General features: G+C 48.0%; 1 protein-coding gene across 1 annotated transcript in view; it reads right to left on the reverse strand.

Annotated features, from left to right (window-relative positions):
- LOC147663281 (zinc finger and BTB domain-containing protein 49-like) overlaps window positions 1-14,746 on the reverse strand; it is a 107,639-nt gene that overhangs the window by 75,793 nt on the left and 17,100 nt on the right. Inside the window, exons 2-3 of the mRNA XM_086950560.1 lie at window positions 10,617-10,789; window positions 9,382-10,478 (exon numbers count right to left, since the gene is read on the reverse strand). Coding sequence (XP_086806686.1) covers window positions 9,382-10,478; window positions 10,617-10,768 — 1,249 coding nt within the window. The 5' untranslated portion in view covers window positions 10,769-10,789. The remainder of the gene's footprint in view (window positions 1-9,381; window positions 10,479-10,616; window positions 10,790-14,746) is intronic.

Genomic DNA, 14,746 nt, shown 5'->3' on the forward strand with positions numbered 1-14,746 from the left:
AAGGTTATACACGTCTAAATCCAAATAAATCAATAAGGTTCAAAAAATGCAATCAAAAGCAATATATCCAACAGTTTGTGGCCAGTAGTATGACGATGTTTCCACACTACGGGAAGGATAATGAAAAGAAGCAGACGCTGGACATGAAGAACTCTCCTTTCTGGTGGTCAAATCCCTCTTCTAATAACTTTCAGTATAGGCACTTGTTCTTTGTTGGACTCATTTACCACATGGCAGGCAGCACCAATTGTAGGAAAAGTGTCACCATGCCCAGCAGACAAACTACCTGCAGAAATCGGTATAGGATAGAGTTTCAGAAATATCAAAATCATACGCCAAATAGACAAAATCCTTTGGACAAAGGAAAACCTCTTATTCACGTTGTGTTTAGCACCATGCCAGTGAAGGTCAGACTCCGGGTAGGAGTAAGTAGGAATCCTAAAAATTGATAGAGAAGGCCAGAGAGTAAGAAGATTTATGGTGTACAGTAGCTTATGTGAGACCAGGGCAGGTGAACCAGTCTTTACTGTGCTCTTCTAAGTACCTCACCGTGCTTAGAGGTGTGTTGAGGAGCTCCTTGTGGAGGAACCAGAGCCTGAAGTTGTGGTGAGACTCCGGTATGCTGGAGGAGTGGCCTGGTGTGTTTTGCCAAGCCCCAAGCTTCTCCAATGTGCCCCCTAATGCCCAAAGGGAGCTGGGCTGTTTAGAGAAGCACTCTACACCTCTCCGCAATAGGGACTGTGAGTGCTCATGCCCTACTTGCTAAGATGCTAGTTAACACCCCAAGGGAGGGGTGAGGCAGCACACCTTTATTGTGGAAAACCTGCAGAAAGTAAAAACTGCCATCAACACACCAGGGGAGGCAAAGGTGGTAAGGTATGAGGTCACACTTCCTTGGTGCTTGACTACAAGCCCATCAGCCCACCTGTAACCGGCTACTGGAACTTTAACGATATAGGGAAGGCTGGTGAGACCCTCTAGGTAGTTGGAAAGGCGTGGAGGCAGCCGGAGTTAGTCCGGTGTGGCTTGCACCTCTCAATGCACCGTCACTTCACTTAATCCCCTCTATTTGTCCACCTAAGACTGAGCAGAAGTTGTGCATTCCAGTGGTGACCCAAAAGAAGCAAAGGAAGAGGTCAAATCATCCTGTACACTCAGGTCCACCATACCAGATACTTCCACTTACGCCAACACCAATAAGGGCCCACCAGTCTGACTCAGGGCAGGCATCATCTCCGGCAACACCAACATCAAGCAGCTGCCTGTCCCCTTAAGCCAATCTGTGATCATTCACAAACAAGCTCAGCCCCTTCCCTCAGCTGGAAGAGAGCCCAGTGCTCTCAAGAGTCCTTGAGCCACTAAGGAGACCCCCTCAATGAGGGTGCCCTTGTTGTCCAGGGCAGGGACGAGGAGTAGCTGGTTCACCTCGGACCAAGTACTCTCTTTAGCCCCTTGAATCAAGTGGAACAAGAGGGCTAGGGAAAACAACCAGAGAGACTGACTCAAAACCTAAGGCTATGGGAGACTCAATGCAGCTTTCATTCAACTCGTCACTGGGTGGGGAAGACTCATCCCATCTAATCACACAAATAGACGAAAAGGTGAAAAAGTGGGCTTCCCCTGGGCCAGAAGTAGGACCTGGTGGCACCAGTCCAACGACTCCTGGGCAAACCAAGACAGCCTTGCCACTACCTGATGCCCAGGGCTGCACAGAATACAAAAATATCACAGGGAAATGGCCCAAGCCAATCAGCTAAACCGAGGAAGTTTCATGAACCCTTGCAAGAGATCCATCTTAGCTCCACTCAAAAAATGGGAGAACATGCTGGACTCATATGGCAACTAGACGCTGAAAAACTCCAGCCCCAATAAAATCAGCAATATAAAGAATAATCCCAAGGTTCCCAAGAGTCGCTTTGGGCTACAGCACTTGGAATCTTGCAAAGCTCTGTGGACGCACTGACTTTCAAAGCCAATAAAATGGACATGCAGATCAGCCTCCTGAACATTCTAGCCATGTAAATAGCTAGAATTGATGAAAAGATGTCAAACCTAGACAACCTGAGAAAAAGGTCTCAAGCAGGCACACATGGGCCCAGCCAGAGATGCATTGCTCCCCAGTTCTTGATGAGTTATCGACACTTCCAGAGGTGATGTCAAAGCTACTGGGTGACAAGAAGGATGTGGTTAAAGTGAAACCCCAAAAGAACAAAGGTTGGTTGCAGAAAGTAGAAGCAATAGTTGATTACGGAAATCAGGCTGGTAAAGGAGACGCTTCAAATGTGGCTATGACAGCTGAGGCTGGAAAACCGGAGCAAGAAAATTCTACACACAGCACCATTAAAGGCAACCACCTGAGTGTTTTAACCAAGGACACCAACTCCAGGGAGGTAACAAACTCCTTAGCTGGACCACGTGATAATGTGGTGGTGCTGAGTGATGCTGGGGTAGTGCCGAGTGATGTGGTGATGCTGAGTGGTGCTGTGGTGGTGCTGAGTGATGCTGGGGTGGCGCTGAGTGATGCTGTGGTGCTGCAGAGTGATGCTGTGGTGCTGCAGAGTGATGCTGTGGTGCTGCAGTGATGCTGTGGTGCTGCAGAGTGATGCTGTGGTGCTGCAGAGTGATGCTGTGGTGCTGCAGAGTGGTGCTGTGGTAGTGCTGAGTGCTGCTGTGGTAGTGCTGAGTGGTGCTGAGTGATGCTGGGGTAGCACCGAGTGATGCTGGGGTAGCACTGAGTGATGCTGGGGTAGCACTGAGTGATGCTGGGGTAGCACTGAGTGATGCTGGAGTAGCACTGAGTGATGCTGGGGTAGCACTGAGTGATGCTGGGGTAGCACTGAGTGATGCTGCGGTAGCACTGAGTGATGCTGCGGTAGCACTGAGTGATGCTGCGGTAGCACTGAGTGATGCTGGGGTAGCACTGAGTGATGCTGGGGTAGCACTGAGTGATGCTGGGGTAGCACTGAGTGATGCTGGGGTAGCACTGAGTGATGCTGGGGTAGCACTGAGTGATGCTGGGGTAGCACTGAGTGATGCTGGGGTAGCACTGAGTGATGCTGGGGTAGCACTGAGTGATGCTGGGGTAGCACTGAGTGATGCTGGGGTAGCACTGAGTGATGCTGGGGCAGCACTGAGTGATGCTGGGGTAGCACTGAGTGATGCTGGGGTAGCAATGAGTGATGCTGGGGTGGCGCTGAGTGATGCTGTGGTGGCGCTGAGTGATGCTGTGGTGGCGCTGAGTGATGCTGGGGTAGCACTGAGTGATGCTGGGGTAGCACTGAGTGATGCTGGGGTAGCACTGAGTGATGCTGGAGTGGCGCTGAGTGATGCTGGGGTGCGCTGAGTGATACTGGAGTGGCGCTGAGTGATTCTGGAGTGGCGCTGAGTGATGCTGGAGTGGCGCTGAGTGATGCTGGAGTGGCGCTGAGTGATGCTGGAGTGGCGCTGAGTGATGCTGGAGTGGCGCTGAGTGATGCTGGAGTGGCGCTGAGTGATGCTGGGGTAGCGCTGAGTGATGCTGTGGTAGCGCTGAGTGATGCTGGGGTAGCACTGAGTGATGCTGGGGTAGCACTGAGTGATGCTGGGGTAGCACTGAGTGATGCTGGGGTAGCACTGAGTGATGCTGGGGTAGCACGGAGTGATGCTGGGGTAGCACGGAGTGATGCTGGAGTGGCGCTGAGTGATGCTGGAGTGGCGCTGAGTGATGCTGGAGTGGCGCTGAGTGATGCTGGAGTGGCGCTGAGTGATGCTGGGGTGGCGCTGAGTGATGCTGGAGTGGCACTGAGTGATGCTGTGGTGGTGCTGAGTGGTGCTGTGGTAGTGCTGAGTGGTGCTGTGGTGGTGCTGAGTGATGCTGTGGTGGTGCTGAGTGGTGCTGTGGTGGTGCTGAGTGGTGATGTGGAAGGGAAGAAAGAACGAAAGAAAGAATGAAAAAGGGAGGAAGGAAAGAAAGGAATGAAAGGGAGGGAGGAAAGGAAGGAAGGAATGGAAGAAATGCTGTGGTGGCGCTGAGTGATGCTGTGGTGGCGCTGAGTGATGCTGTGGTGGTGCTGAGTGATGCTGTGGTGGTGCTGAGTGATGCTGTGGTGGTGCTGAGTGATGCTGTGGTGGCGCTGAGTGATGCAGTGGTGGCGCTGAGTGATGCAGTGGTGGCGCTGAGTGATGCTGGGGTGGCGCCGAGTGATGCTGGGGTGGCGCCGAGTGATGCTGGGGTGGCGCCGAGTGATGCTGGGGTGGCGCTGAGTGATGCTGGGGTGGCGCTGAGTGATGCTGGGGTGGCGCTGAGTGGTGCTGCTGAGTGATGCTGTGGGGTTGCTGAGTGATGCAGTGGTGGTGCTGAGTGATGCTGTGGTAGAGCTGAGTGGTGCTGTGGTGGCGCTGAGTGATGCTGTGGTGACGCTGAGTGATGCTGTGGTGGCGCCGAGTGATGCTGGGGTGGCGCCGAGTGATGCTGGGGTGGCGCCGAGTGATGCTGTGGTGGCGCTGAGTGATGCTGTGGTGGTGCTGAGTGATGCTGTGGTGGTGCTGAGTGATGCTGTGGTGGTGCCAAGTGATGCTGTGGTGGCGCCGAGTGATGCTGGGGTGGCGCCGAGTGATGCTGGGGTGGCGCCGAGTGATGCTGTGGTGGCGCCGAGTGATGCTGGGGTGGCGCCGAGTGATGCTGGGGTGGCGCCGAGTGATGCTGGGGTGGCGCCGAGTGATGCTGGGGTGGCGCCGAGTGATGCTGGGGTGGCGCCGAGTGATGCTGGGGTGGCGCTGAGTGATGCTGGGGTGGCGCTGAGTGATGCTGGGGTGGCGCTGAGTGGTGCTGCTGAGTGATGCTGTGGGGTTGCTGAGTGATGCAGTGGTGGTGCTGAGTGATGCTGTGGTAGAGCTGAGTGGTGCTGTGGTGGCGCTGAGTGATGCTGTGGTGACGCTGAGTGATGCTGTGGTGGTGCTGAGTGCTGCTGTGCTGGCGCTGAGTGATGCTGTGGTGGCGCTGAGTGCTGCTGTGCTGGCGCTGAGTGATGCTGTGGTGGCGCTGAGTGATGCTGTGGTGGCGCTGAGTGATGCTGTGGTGGTGCTGAGTGGTGCTGTGGTGGTGCTGAGTGATGCTGTGGTGGTGCTGAGTGATGCTGTGGTGGCGCTGAGTGATGCTGTGGTCGCGCTGAGTGATGCTGTGGTGGCGCTGAGTGATGCTGTGGTCGCGCTGAGTGATGCTGTGGTGGTGCTGAGTGGTGCTGTGGTGGTGCTAAGTGGTGCCGAGTGGTGCTGTGGTGGTGCTGAATGATGATGTGGTGGTGCTGAGTGGTGCTGTGTTGGTGCTTTGTGATGTTGTGGTGGTGCTGAGTGGTGCTGTGGTGGTGCTGAGTGATAATGTGGTAGCGCCGAGTGATGTGGTGATGCTGAGTGGTGCTGTGGTAGTGCTGAGTGATGCTGGGGTGATGCTGGGGTGGTGGCACTGAGTGGTGCTGTGGTGGTGCTGAGTGATGCTGTGGTGGTGCTGAGTGATGCTGTGGTGGTGCTGAGTGATGCTGTGGTGGTGCTGAGTGATGCTGTGGTGGTGCTGAGTGATGCTGTGGTGGTGCTGAGTGATGCTGTGGTGGTGCTGAGTGATGCTGTGGTGGTGCTGAGTGATGCTGTGGTGGTGCTGAGTGCTGCTGTGGTGGTGCTGAGTGATGCTGGGGTAGCGCTGAGTGATGCTGGGGTAGCGCTGAGTGATGCTGGGGTAGCGCTGAGTGATGCTGGGGTAGCGCTGAGTGATGCTGGGGTAGCGCTGAGTGATGCTGGGGTAGCGCTGAGATGCTGGGGTAGCGCTGAGATGCTGGGGTAGCGCTGAGATCCTGGGGTAGCACTGAGTGATGCTGGAGTGGCGCCGAGTGATGCTGGGGTGGTGCTGAGTGATGCTGGGGTGGCGCTGAGTGATGCTGGGGTGGCGCTGAGTGATGCTGGGGTGGCGCTGAGTGATGCTGGGGTGGCGCTGAGTGATGCTGGGGTGGCGCTGAGTGATGCTGGGGTGGTGCAGAGTGATGCTGTGGAGGTGCTGAGTGGTGCTATGGTAGTGCTGAGTGGTGCTGTGGTGGTGCTGAGTGGTGGTGAGTGATGCTGTGGTGGTGCTGCTGAGTGATAATGTGGAAGGGAAGGCAAGAAAGAGCGAAAGAAAGAATGAAAAAGGGAGGAAGAAAGAAAGAAAGGAATGAAAGGGAGGGAGGAAAGGAAGGAAGGAATGGAAGAAAGAAAAGGAAGGCAAGAAATGGATGGAAAGGAAGGAAAGGAAGGAAAGAAAAGAAGAAGGAAAGAAAGGATGGAAGGAAAGAAAGAAAGGATTCTAATTGCAAGTGTCAACATGAACAGGCTTGTTTTGAAGATGTAGTCCCCAAATTTGAGATTTCACGACAGAGAGGAGCTGTGAAGGACGGAGAGGCGACAGGCAGAGGCCATGCGCGGCGGACATCAAAGGGAGGGTGGGAGGGGAAAAACGCATTAGCGCGCGAGAAAAGCCGGAAACACCATGGGGGGCGGGGAAGCAGATTGCCTTCAAGCTTTCAAGCCTTTGAAGACAAATGCCAGCGAGTTGCGCACCACATGCACTGTCGGAAGCAAGCCCCTTTTACAAAAGCTCTCGCGTTTGACATGTCCAGCGGGTGGGAGGGAGGAAAGGGAGTGAGGGGGAGCAGAAGCCTTTGATAGTGGTGTGCCAAGCTTCATGCTTGAGTGCACAACATGCATTGCACGTAATCCGGCTGGTTCAAGAGACTTTGGTTCAGTAGTAATAGGATCGAGTTATAAATAACTCGACCTAAAAAGCAAGTGGGCTCTCTCCTATTCATGTCCTGATGAAGACCCGTTTCACAACTGAACAGTGCGTTTTTAGGTCGAAACGCCGACTATTCCACATGGTCCAGACACACCAAGACTTTGGCTCAAAATCAATGAATGATTTTCCTATCCACCAGACACATTGCGTCCCTGTAGCTCTGACCACTTTCATACATCCTCCGTTCTCTGTATAAATTGTACATATTTTCACTATATTTATATACACTGCACGTCTATCACTAAGTACCCAAATGTCACCTTGAAAAACACAACTTGCTACACTGCACAATGTTTTTGACAGCCACGTTGACAAATTTGCTAATGTATATGAATGCAGGAATTCATATAAATATCAACTATTGCAAGCAACTTTAACTTTGTTCTCTTGTCTTGTGTTCCATTGCTTCCATGTTTGCCTTTAAGGCATGACTTAAATCATTACATATAAAAGAAATGTTTGTCTGACAGAGTTCTTGTTCGCAAAGGAATATTGCATTCCCAACAGAACCATTGTTGTGCATATACTTACCCAGGTTCTGAGGGACACAGGGTTACCCCATTATTATTTACTTTAACTGAAACCTTTGGGGGCTTAGCTCTATATTTCTACTCCAGGAGGAGTGCTGTTGGCCTGCAGCGCTTGACTGCCAAGTCTCCTGAAGGGAATCCCGGCGTAGCGATTTCCCCCATGCTGCGGGAGGAAAGCAGGAGCCTACTCCGCATTGATGTCCCTTTGAACGGGAGCCTACCACGCATTTGGCCTCATGGAGAAGCGGGAGCCCACCCCACATTTGCAAGCATTGAGAAGCGGGACCCCACCCCGCATTTGTCAGGAGCCACTGAGATCGAAAACGGAAGTCAGGCGCCCGTGCCTTACTGTGGGCTGGGCCTGCTGTATCTCCGGAGCCTCGTGTGCTCCATTACCGCCTCCCTTGACAGTGGAAGAGGAAGCCAGGCAGTGGTCGCCTGACGTTGGGCAGGGCTTCGGGTCTGAAGTCCATGCCAACCTGAACGAGGCTCCCATGACGAAAGGGAGGGCCTAGGGTACCGCCAAGGGAGCGAGAGGCTGACCCGAAGAACCGGAGCCTCTGGGGCTCCCAGCCAAAGTCTGGAAGATCCAGGAAGAGTTGGAAGAAGGCCCGGCGAGTGGGGTCTAAGTAAATGCACTGGAGGTGCCTACTGGGGGCTTAAAACTGCACCCTGAGGAGTCGCTGGAAGGAAGAGCTCCCCAGGCAATATTAGTGCATGTACTGGCCCCACAGCAGTACTGCCAGATTACGGGGCAGCTGTGCAACGTGGGGCAATTTTGTCTTTAGAGTCCCAGGGGGGGCTCAGGAGGCACTGCAATGCCAAAGGTGATTACTCAGCTGCACTGCAGAGCTGCTGGCAGCTACAACGACGGGGGCATGTGTATTTGAGTACCAAGGAAGGGGTGAGATACACCCCAAGCCCACAGCACATTGCGCACAGTGGTTTCACTGCTTTAGCACCCAGAGGGATACTTGGGAGGCCCTATAATTGCAAGCCCTGACATTTGGGACAAAGGGCATTTGAGCCCCACAGAAGGTCAGTGTTGGTAGGGCGCAAGGCCCTAATGTGATGACTATTGCATAATATGTTCATGCCTACAGAGATTGCATAATGTGATGCAGATATAAATCGTTTATGTTGCTAGTGCTAATGCGGAGTACAGTATTTTGCCAGTAGTTATTGGTGTTTTTACATTTGCTACTGCTGCTTTGTGATGGTTCTGACAGTGGCCAGATTGGCCCTGTCATGTATATGATCCCCTGTAAATTGTTACCTGGTGCCAGTTGGCACAGCGTATATGTGTAATTATGATTCTAATGTGTTTTGGATAATACAAAGGCTATTTTTTATATAACCTTGTGTGGAGTTCCTTTTGTAGTGTGCCTAGTGTGTCGCTGCTATTGTGAGTGTGTTAAGCAAACGCTTTACATATTGCCTCTGGGATAAGCCTGACTGCTTGTGCAAAGCTACCAAGGGGCTGAGCAGGGGTTATCTTTAACGTGTAACTCCCTTGCCCTGACTAGAGTGGTGGTTTCTGCCTGGCTTAGGCGCAAGCCCTAGCCAACCAGAAATCCCATTTTCAACAGTAAGTGAATGTCTCTTGTTTGAAAAGTTTCTATCATGCTATTCCTAAAAATGATATATACACATTTGTACATTATTGATATATGTTTTTTCAGTTTGGTGCACAGTGTGAGTAAAACCGTAATCCACATTGCTAACATAACTCAGAAAGCTTACTTTGTTTCAAAGATAACCTGTCTATTAGTGTACCTGACTTCTTTCACGGATTACTTGGGTCTTATCCCTGTCGCCAAATGCTCAGACAACCCTCTGGTCTGGCATGTACTATATAAAACTGCAAACAGATGTATACATTTAACCTTCACATGTCAAGGGTATATTTTGTAGCTTTATGGCTTTCGCACCTTTGGACTCTAATATCTACCCGATGTTGTGGAACCACAAGATTATTATAACCACAGCAATCATGATTACAAATTTTAAAGTTCTGTACCGTTACCACCACCAAAACCAAAACCAAGATCATACCAGTATGGGAACGTTTGTGAAGCTCCAAATTGCTCGGATGTTTGAAATTCTTCCCACATAAATCACAGGGATAGGTTCTTTGCAACTGTGTAGTGGGTGAATGTTTTTCTAATGCAGAAATTCTATGGCACGTTTCCTTTTCAATAGGCTGATTATCATTGTCGAAAGAGCACAATTGATCAGCTATTTCTTTCTCCTTGCCCGGCATAGACGAATGGTCAGGTCGGGGTGCAGTGTGACAGGTACCATGTTCCACAATCATGCTGCGATCATCTGCTTCAGATTCAAAAGACACTTGATCTGTTGCTTTTTGAGATCTTAGGAAGTTCAACTTTTTGAGGTGCACTGCCTTCTTCAAAGACTTCATTCTATTCGACTGGAAAGATATACTACCAGAGTCGTTGTCAGAAGTATATAAATTCGAGCACTCACCTAAATAGTGAGATGGCAAGGATTCAGTGGAATCTGAAACATTCTGAGAACCCGGCACAGTCCAATCATGATTATCCCCATGATATGGGTCTGCTCGCTCGCTGAGCTGCCTCGGTTGACCTGCTTGGTTTTCTTGTTTAGGATCCTGATTTTGTTTATTTTGCTTGCTAAAAAAGTTTCGGAGTTTGTAATGGTGGCTAGTCAGCATTGTGCTTTCAGCTCTTCCAGATGATTGGCTTTGTGCGATGCCTGAAGAATCATCTGGCTTGTAACATTGGGTGCCTTCCAACTGTTGGTTAATAGAAGCTTTACTACTTAGTGTCTCAGCGTGGATCGTAGATGGTTGTAATGAGGGAGTACTAGCAGTCCCATCCAAAATAGAATCAGAAGCTACTGGTGAAGCACCAAGGCGTGGAAAGGCGTTGTGATTCGATGTCATGCAGGCCTCCGCACTTATTGGTGGGTTTAAAAAAGAGCGGCACATATTTAGTACTATTTGCACCTGAAGGCATTGTGCAATGTCCAGCATAGCTTGCACGTTGTCATGGTTTAAGTCAAGATGCGAGGTGTACATAAAGTCCAGGATCTGGCCTATGCCGCCGACGTTTTGAATATCCAGATTGAACACATCATTCTTTTGAGATGGTGAATTCTGAAACAAACACCTGTAAAGTGAAGTAGACATATATTCAGAACATTACCATAAGAAATGTTTGAGCATATAATGCTAGAAAATTAACAATGCTTTTGAGAAAATTTGAAAGCAAGAAGTCAAGGTAGCAAAGAAATAATTCTCAACCTACCGGAAATACTGGCTGAAAGCTGCCAAAACATTCCTATGAGCCTTGAAGCAGACGCCTTTTACCACCAACATACAGTCACATAGAAGGCCTTGAATGCGCTGTTCATGAAGCTGCTGAAGGAGGTGCAAGCTGTGGCTCGCTACTGAGTCCATCCTAACAATGCATATTTGAGGCTGCAAATGAATAAGCACATAATTACACAGATACTATGCAATACAACAGAGAAAGACCACTTAAACCACACAGTCTGCACATTTTCCTATTAATCCAAAAATCCAAAGAGCATATTTAGAATCCAGGTGAACCCTAATTAAGCAAATGCTTGAGCTCATGTATGTCTCGTAAATGCTTGCAAAGGCACCGAAACAAATTTTAAGTCCTGTCTGCGTGAGCCACAACACCATGCTTCTGCTCAGATGCCATAGTACAAAGAAAGTGAAAGTACCAATATGTGGATAAATGTCCTGGGAACGTAGCTGCTAAGGGCTAGTCCTTTCTCCTAATATAAGGAAAACAATTTTTAACTCACCAATATAGAAAGATGTTGGGCCACAAGCTCCCACTCTGTGCCCTTCAGGAACCAACTCACTCAATATCAACTACCCTACGGACTTATCCAAAAATGGAGAAAAACAATTAAAACAAAATATTTTAAGGAGCAACCCTAAAACTCTCATATTGGACTCCTGTTTTTGCTCCTCAAAAGGAGCCATTAAGAAGGATCTGATCTTCCACATGAGATGCAGAGCTAAATAGCTGTATGCTTTTTACTCCTTCAAAGCGATACGGAATATAATCATATAGACACCTCCAGTCACGGATGACTTTGAAAGCCATGGGAAAGGGGGACCGTCAGTTTTTGGATCAGCTACTTTGGTATAAAGCTACCCAACTTCCCACAATGCACTGTTTGAGAGAATGATAAGATTACATAGGCCCCCATCTACCCTGTGGTTTCACATATAATGTACATCCCTCAGAAATTGCATGATCCCCTTGGAAAGGAGCAACGGGACAGAGAATTTAGTCTGGTTCATGGTATGAATTTGAAACTTTTCATTTAAATGATCAAGACCAACCCTCAGTGAGTTTCATGGGCACGTTTTGAATCCATATCTACGGTTTCTCCTTAACATATTTTGATGATCTTAATGTCTTTTTGCTCACCAAATTTCCCTCTATTTTCCTAAATTGGTTTGGGAAACTTCTTGTGTTGTGTCCTTTAATTTAAAATTGTTGTTCCTCCTTGAATTAAGCAAGCACTTAACAATGGCACTAACAACAGGAAATTCCCAGGTACCAGTGGTTGACAAAGATTCTCTCAGAACTGTGTTTTGACTCAACCAGAGTATGTTTATTGAGATGGCATGAGTACCTCCCAAATTAATGACCAAATTTCTTTTACTGCCATTCAGCGGTTGGGATAGGAACTTTCCAGCAGTTACAGTCCAGTTTTAAAGTTTAAGAATAACAAGCATTTGCAATGTAATAGGTCTCCCATTAGGAAAGTTTGAGCTATTGGTATTGTAAATGACAAAGTTTTTATTTATGTGTTGGTTTTGAAAATAGCTAAAATAATAGCTTTGTCATTTACAATGCCAATAGTTGTAACTTTCGCAAATGTGACACCCATAGCATTTGTAATGCAATATGTGTTGTATTTAATGGACTTAGATGTATTGATCTTACAAACAACAATGACTTAATTCTTTTAAATAATTAATACTTAAATACAAGTTATTGTAATTTATAATGGCAATAGCTTAAACTTTTGTAAATAACTTTTGTGAAGATTATGTTATTATTTTATTGTGAAGAAAATCCAAGAACAGAACTGAAATATTAACATCTTTGTGACATTTGTAATAAAGCTTGAAACATTTAGAGAACATATTTGAACCAGTTGTTGTTGAATGGTTGCACAGATTGATCCTGTGGTAGCGCATAGTGATATTGTGGTGGCCCTGAGTGATGCTGTGGTGATGCAATAGACAGATAGAGGGAGTGCGATAGATAGCTAGATAGAGTGAGGGCGATAGATGGATAGAGGGCGGGCGATAGATAGATAGAGGGATGGCGATAGATGGATAGAGTGAGGGCGATAGATGGATAGAGTGAGGGCGATAGATGGATAGTGTGAGGGCGATAGATATATAGATAGATAGATAGAGTGAGTGCGATAGATAGACAGATAGATAGAGTGAGGGTGATAGATGGATAGAATAAGGGCAATAGATAGATAGATAGTGAGGGAGATAGATAGATAGAGTGAGGGCGATAGATAGAGTGAAAGCGATAGATAGATCGATAGAGTGAGGGCGATCTATAGATAGATAGATAGTGTGAGGACGATAGAGTGAGTCCGATAGATGGATAGATAGAGTTTAGAAACAAAACCATGAAGAGATCAAACAATTTCTTTTTTATTTTTACAGGTAAATACAAAAAACTAAAGGCAACAACATTAAGGGGGAACAAGCAGGAAGTGGGATAAGGGAGGGGGTGGCAAATGGTGAGCACTTTTGTGGCAGCTTTGGTGTTCTCATTGGCCACGCGGCTCACTGAGAACATCAAAGCAGCCGAGAAAGTGCTCCCAAAGGCTGCAGGCTGACAAATGATCGGCGCGCCCGGTGCACATGCACTGTACCTCATTCGCCTGCAGCCTTTGGGAGCACTTTTGAAAGTCCCTTACTATACTCTCGCAGAGCAACCTATGCACGTTGGCTCAGCGAGACCTAAACAGGTACAAAATCATAGAGAAAGGAAAATAAACACACAGATGTGACACCTGAGATTGCACTGGGCAGAACAGCAGACTCCTAAAAAGACTCACGGGACAAGTACTTTGTTTTTAATTTGTATACAAAATAATGAACAGTCTCTGACATACATTTCCAAACTATGGAGATGTATTAGGCATGGAAAAAGGTACTTATACATACCATCCACTTCAGCCACAGATGTCCAGGTAGTCATTAGTCATTACTCTGAAGTCAATGCAAGGACCGAAAGTCTACTTATCGAATTAATTGATGTAGGTGTAGAATGTTGCTCTAGCTTCAAATATCATCTGGGTTTTGACTTAATCTTTGGCATAAAATATGCTGCCAGAAGTTAAAAAACCTTTTTAGCTATAGCCGATTCAGCAGAATCCATCATCCGCCATGTGCTCATTGAAGCATCAGGCAACGAATTGTAAATATGGGAAGAAGCGTTGTGACTGCCTAGAATCGACATAATCAACTAGCGCCAAGCTCTCCCCGTGGCCTGGGTATACATCTACCATCTTCGGGACCCGGAGAGTGAAGCACACGCTGGCTGGTGTTTGAAGTGATAGGCGGATCAGTCCTCTGGGCTCTCCAAACAGCACTATGAATAATCAGTCCGCAAATGATGAATTCTTGATATGCTTTCTTGCCTAGGTGTGACAAGGCTCATAAGAAAAATAAGTTCTTCTGTGTGTGCATATCAGCTCATATGTGGCACCAAATGAAGATGACATGGAAGAGAGATTAGTCTGATTCAACCACCAAGATCAGCACTTTGGAAGGCAATGAACGCGAGCTCAAACAGATAGTGGCATAAACACTTTTAAAAACTGTTCAACCACGCCCTAAAACGTAATAAAACAAGAATTGGTTTTGCTTATGTGAAAATCTATTGACGTTGTCAATGTTTTTTTTAACATGCTGTACAGCAGTCGAGCTGCTTTGCAACATGGCTCAAAGTATTTAAAAAAAAAGTGATATGGCACCATCAATGCTGACCACGCCATAGAGCATTTTTTATTGACCTAAAGCCATATCGAACAGCAGATCAACTGCTGTGCAGCATGTAAAAACAAAGAAAGTCATTATCACAGCATGCCGACAGGCGCCTCACGCTGCTAACTAATAGCACCTCTCCCGGAAAGGACCTATAATGAACACAGCAGGTCTTCCAGAGAGGAGCACTCTAATTGAATGAACCCGCAAAAGCTGTTCATGTGAAGCACGTTCACAGACCAGAATCTGCTCGTGGGAAGTGCGTTCACACAGTTTGCTACCTCGTACATTTTTTTTGCTTTCGATACTTGCACAAGTGCCACCATTGCGTAAGTAACGTTTGTTCTTGTGTTTGAGTGTCCTCCA

This window comes from Lissotriton vulgaris, unplaced genomic scaffold, assembly GCF_964263255.1.
Source record: "Lissotriton vulgaris unplaced genomic scaffold, aLisVul1.2 SCAFFOLD_586, whole genome shotgun sequence".
NCBI classification, from domain to species: domain Eukaryota; kingdom Metazoa; phylum Chordata; class Amphibia; order Caudata; family Salamandridae; genus Lissotriton; species Lissotriton vulgaris.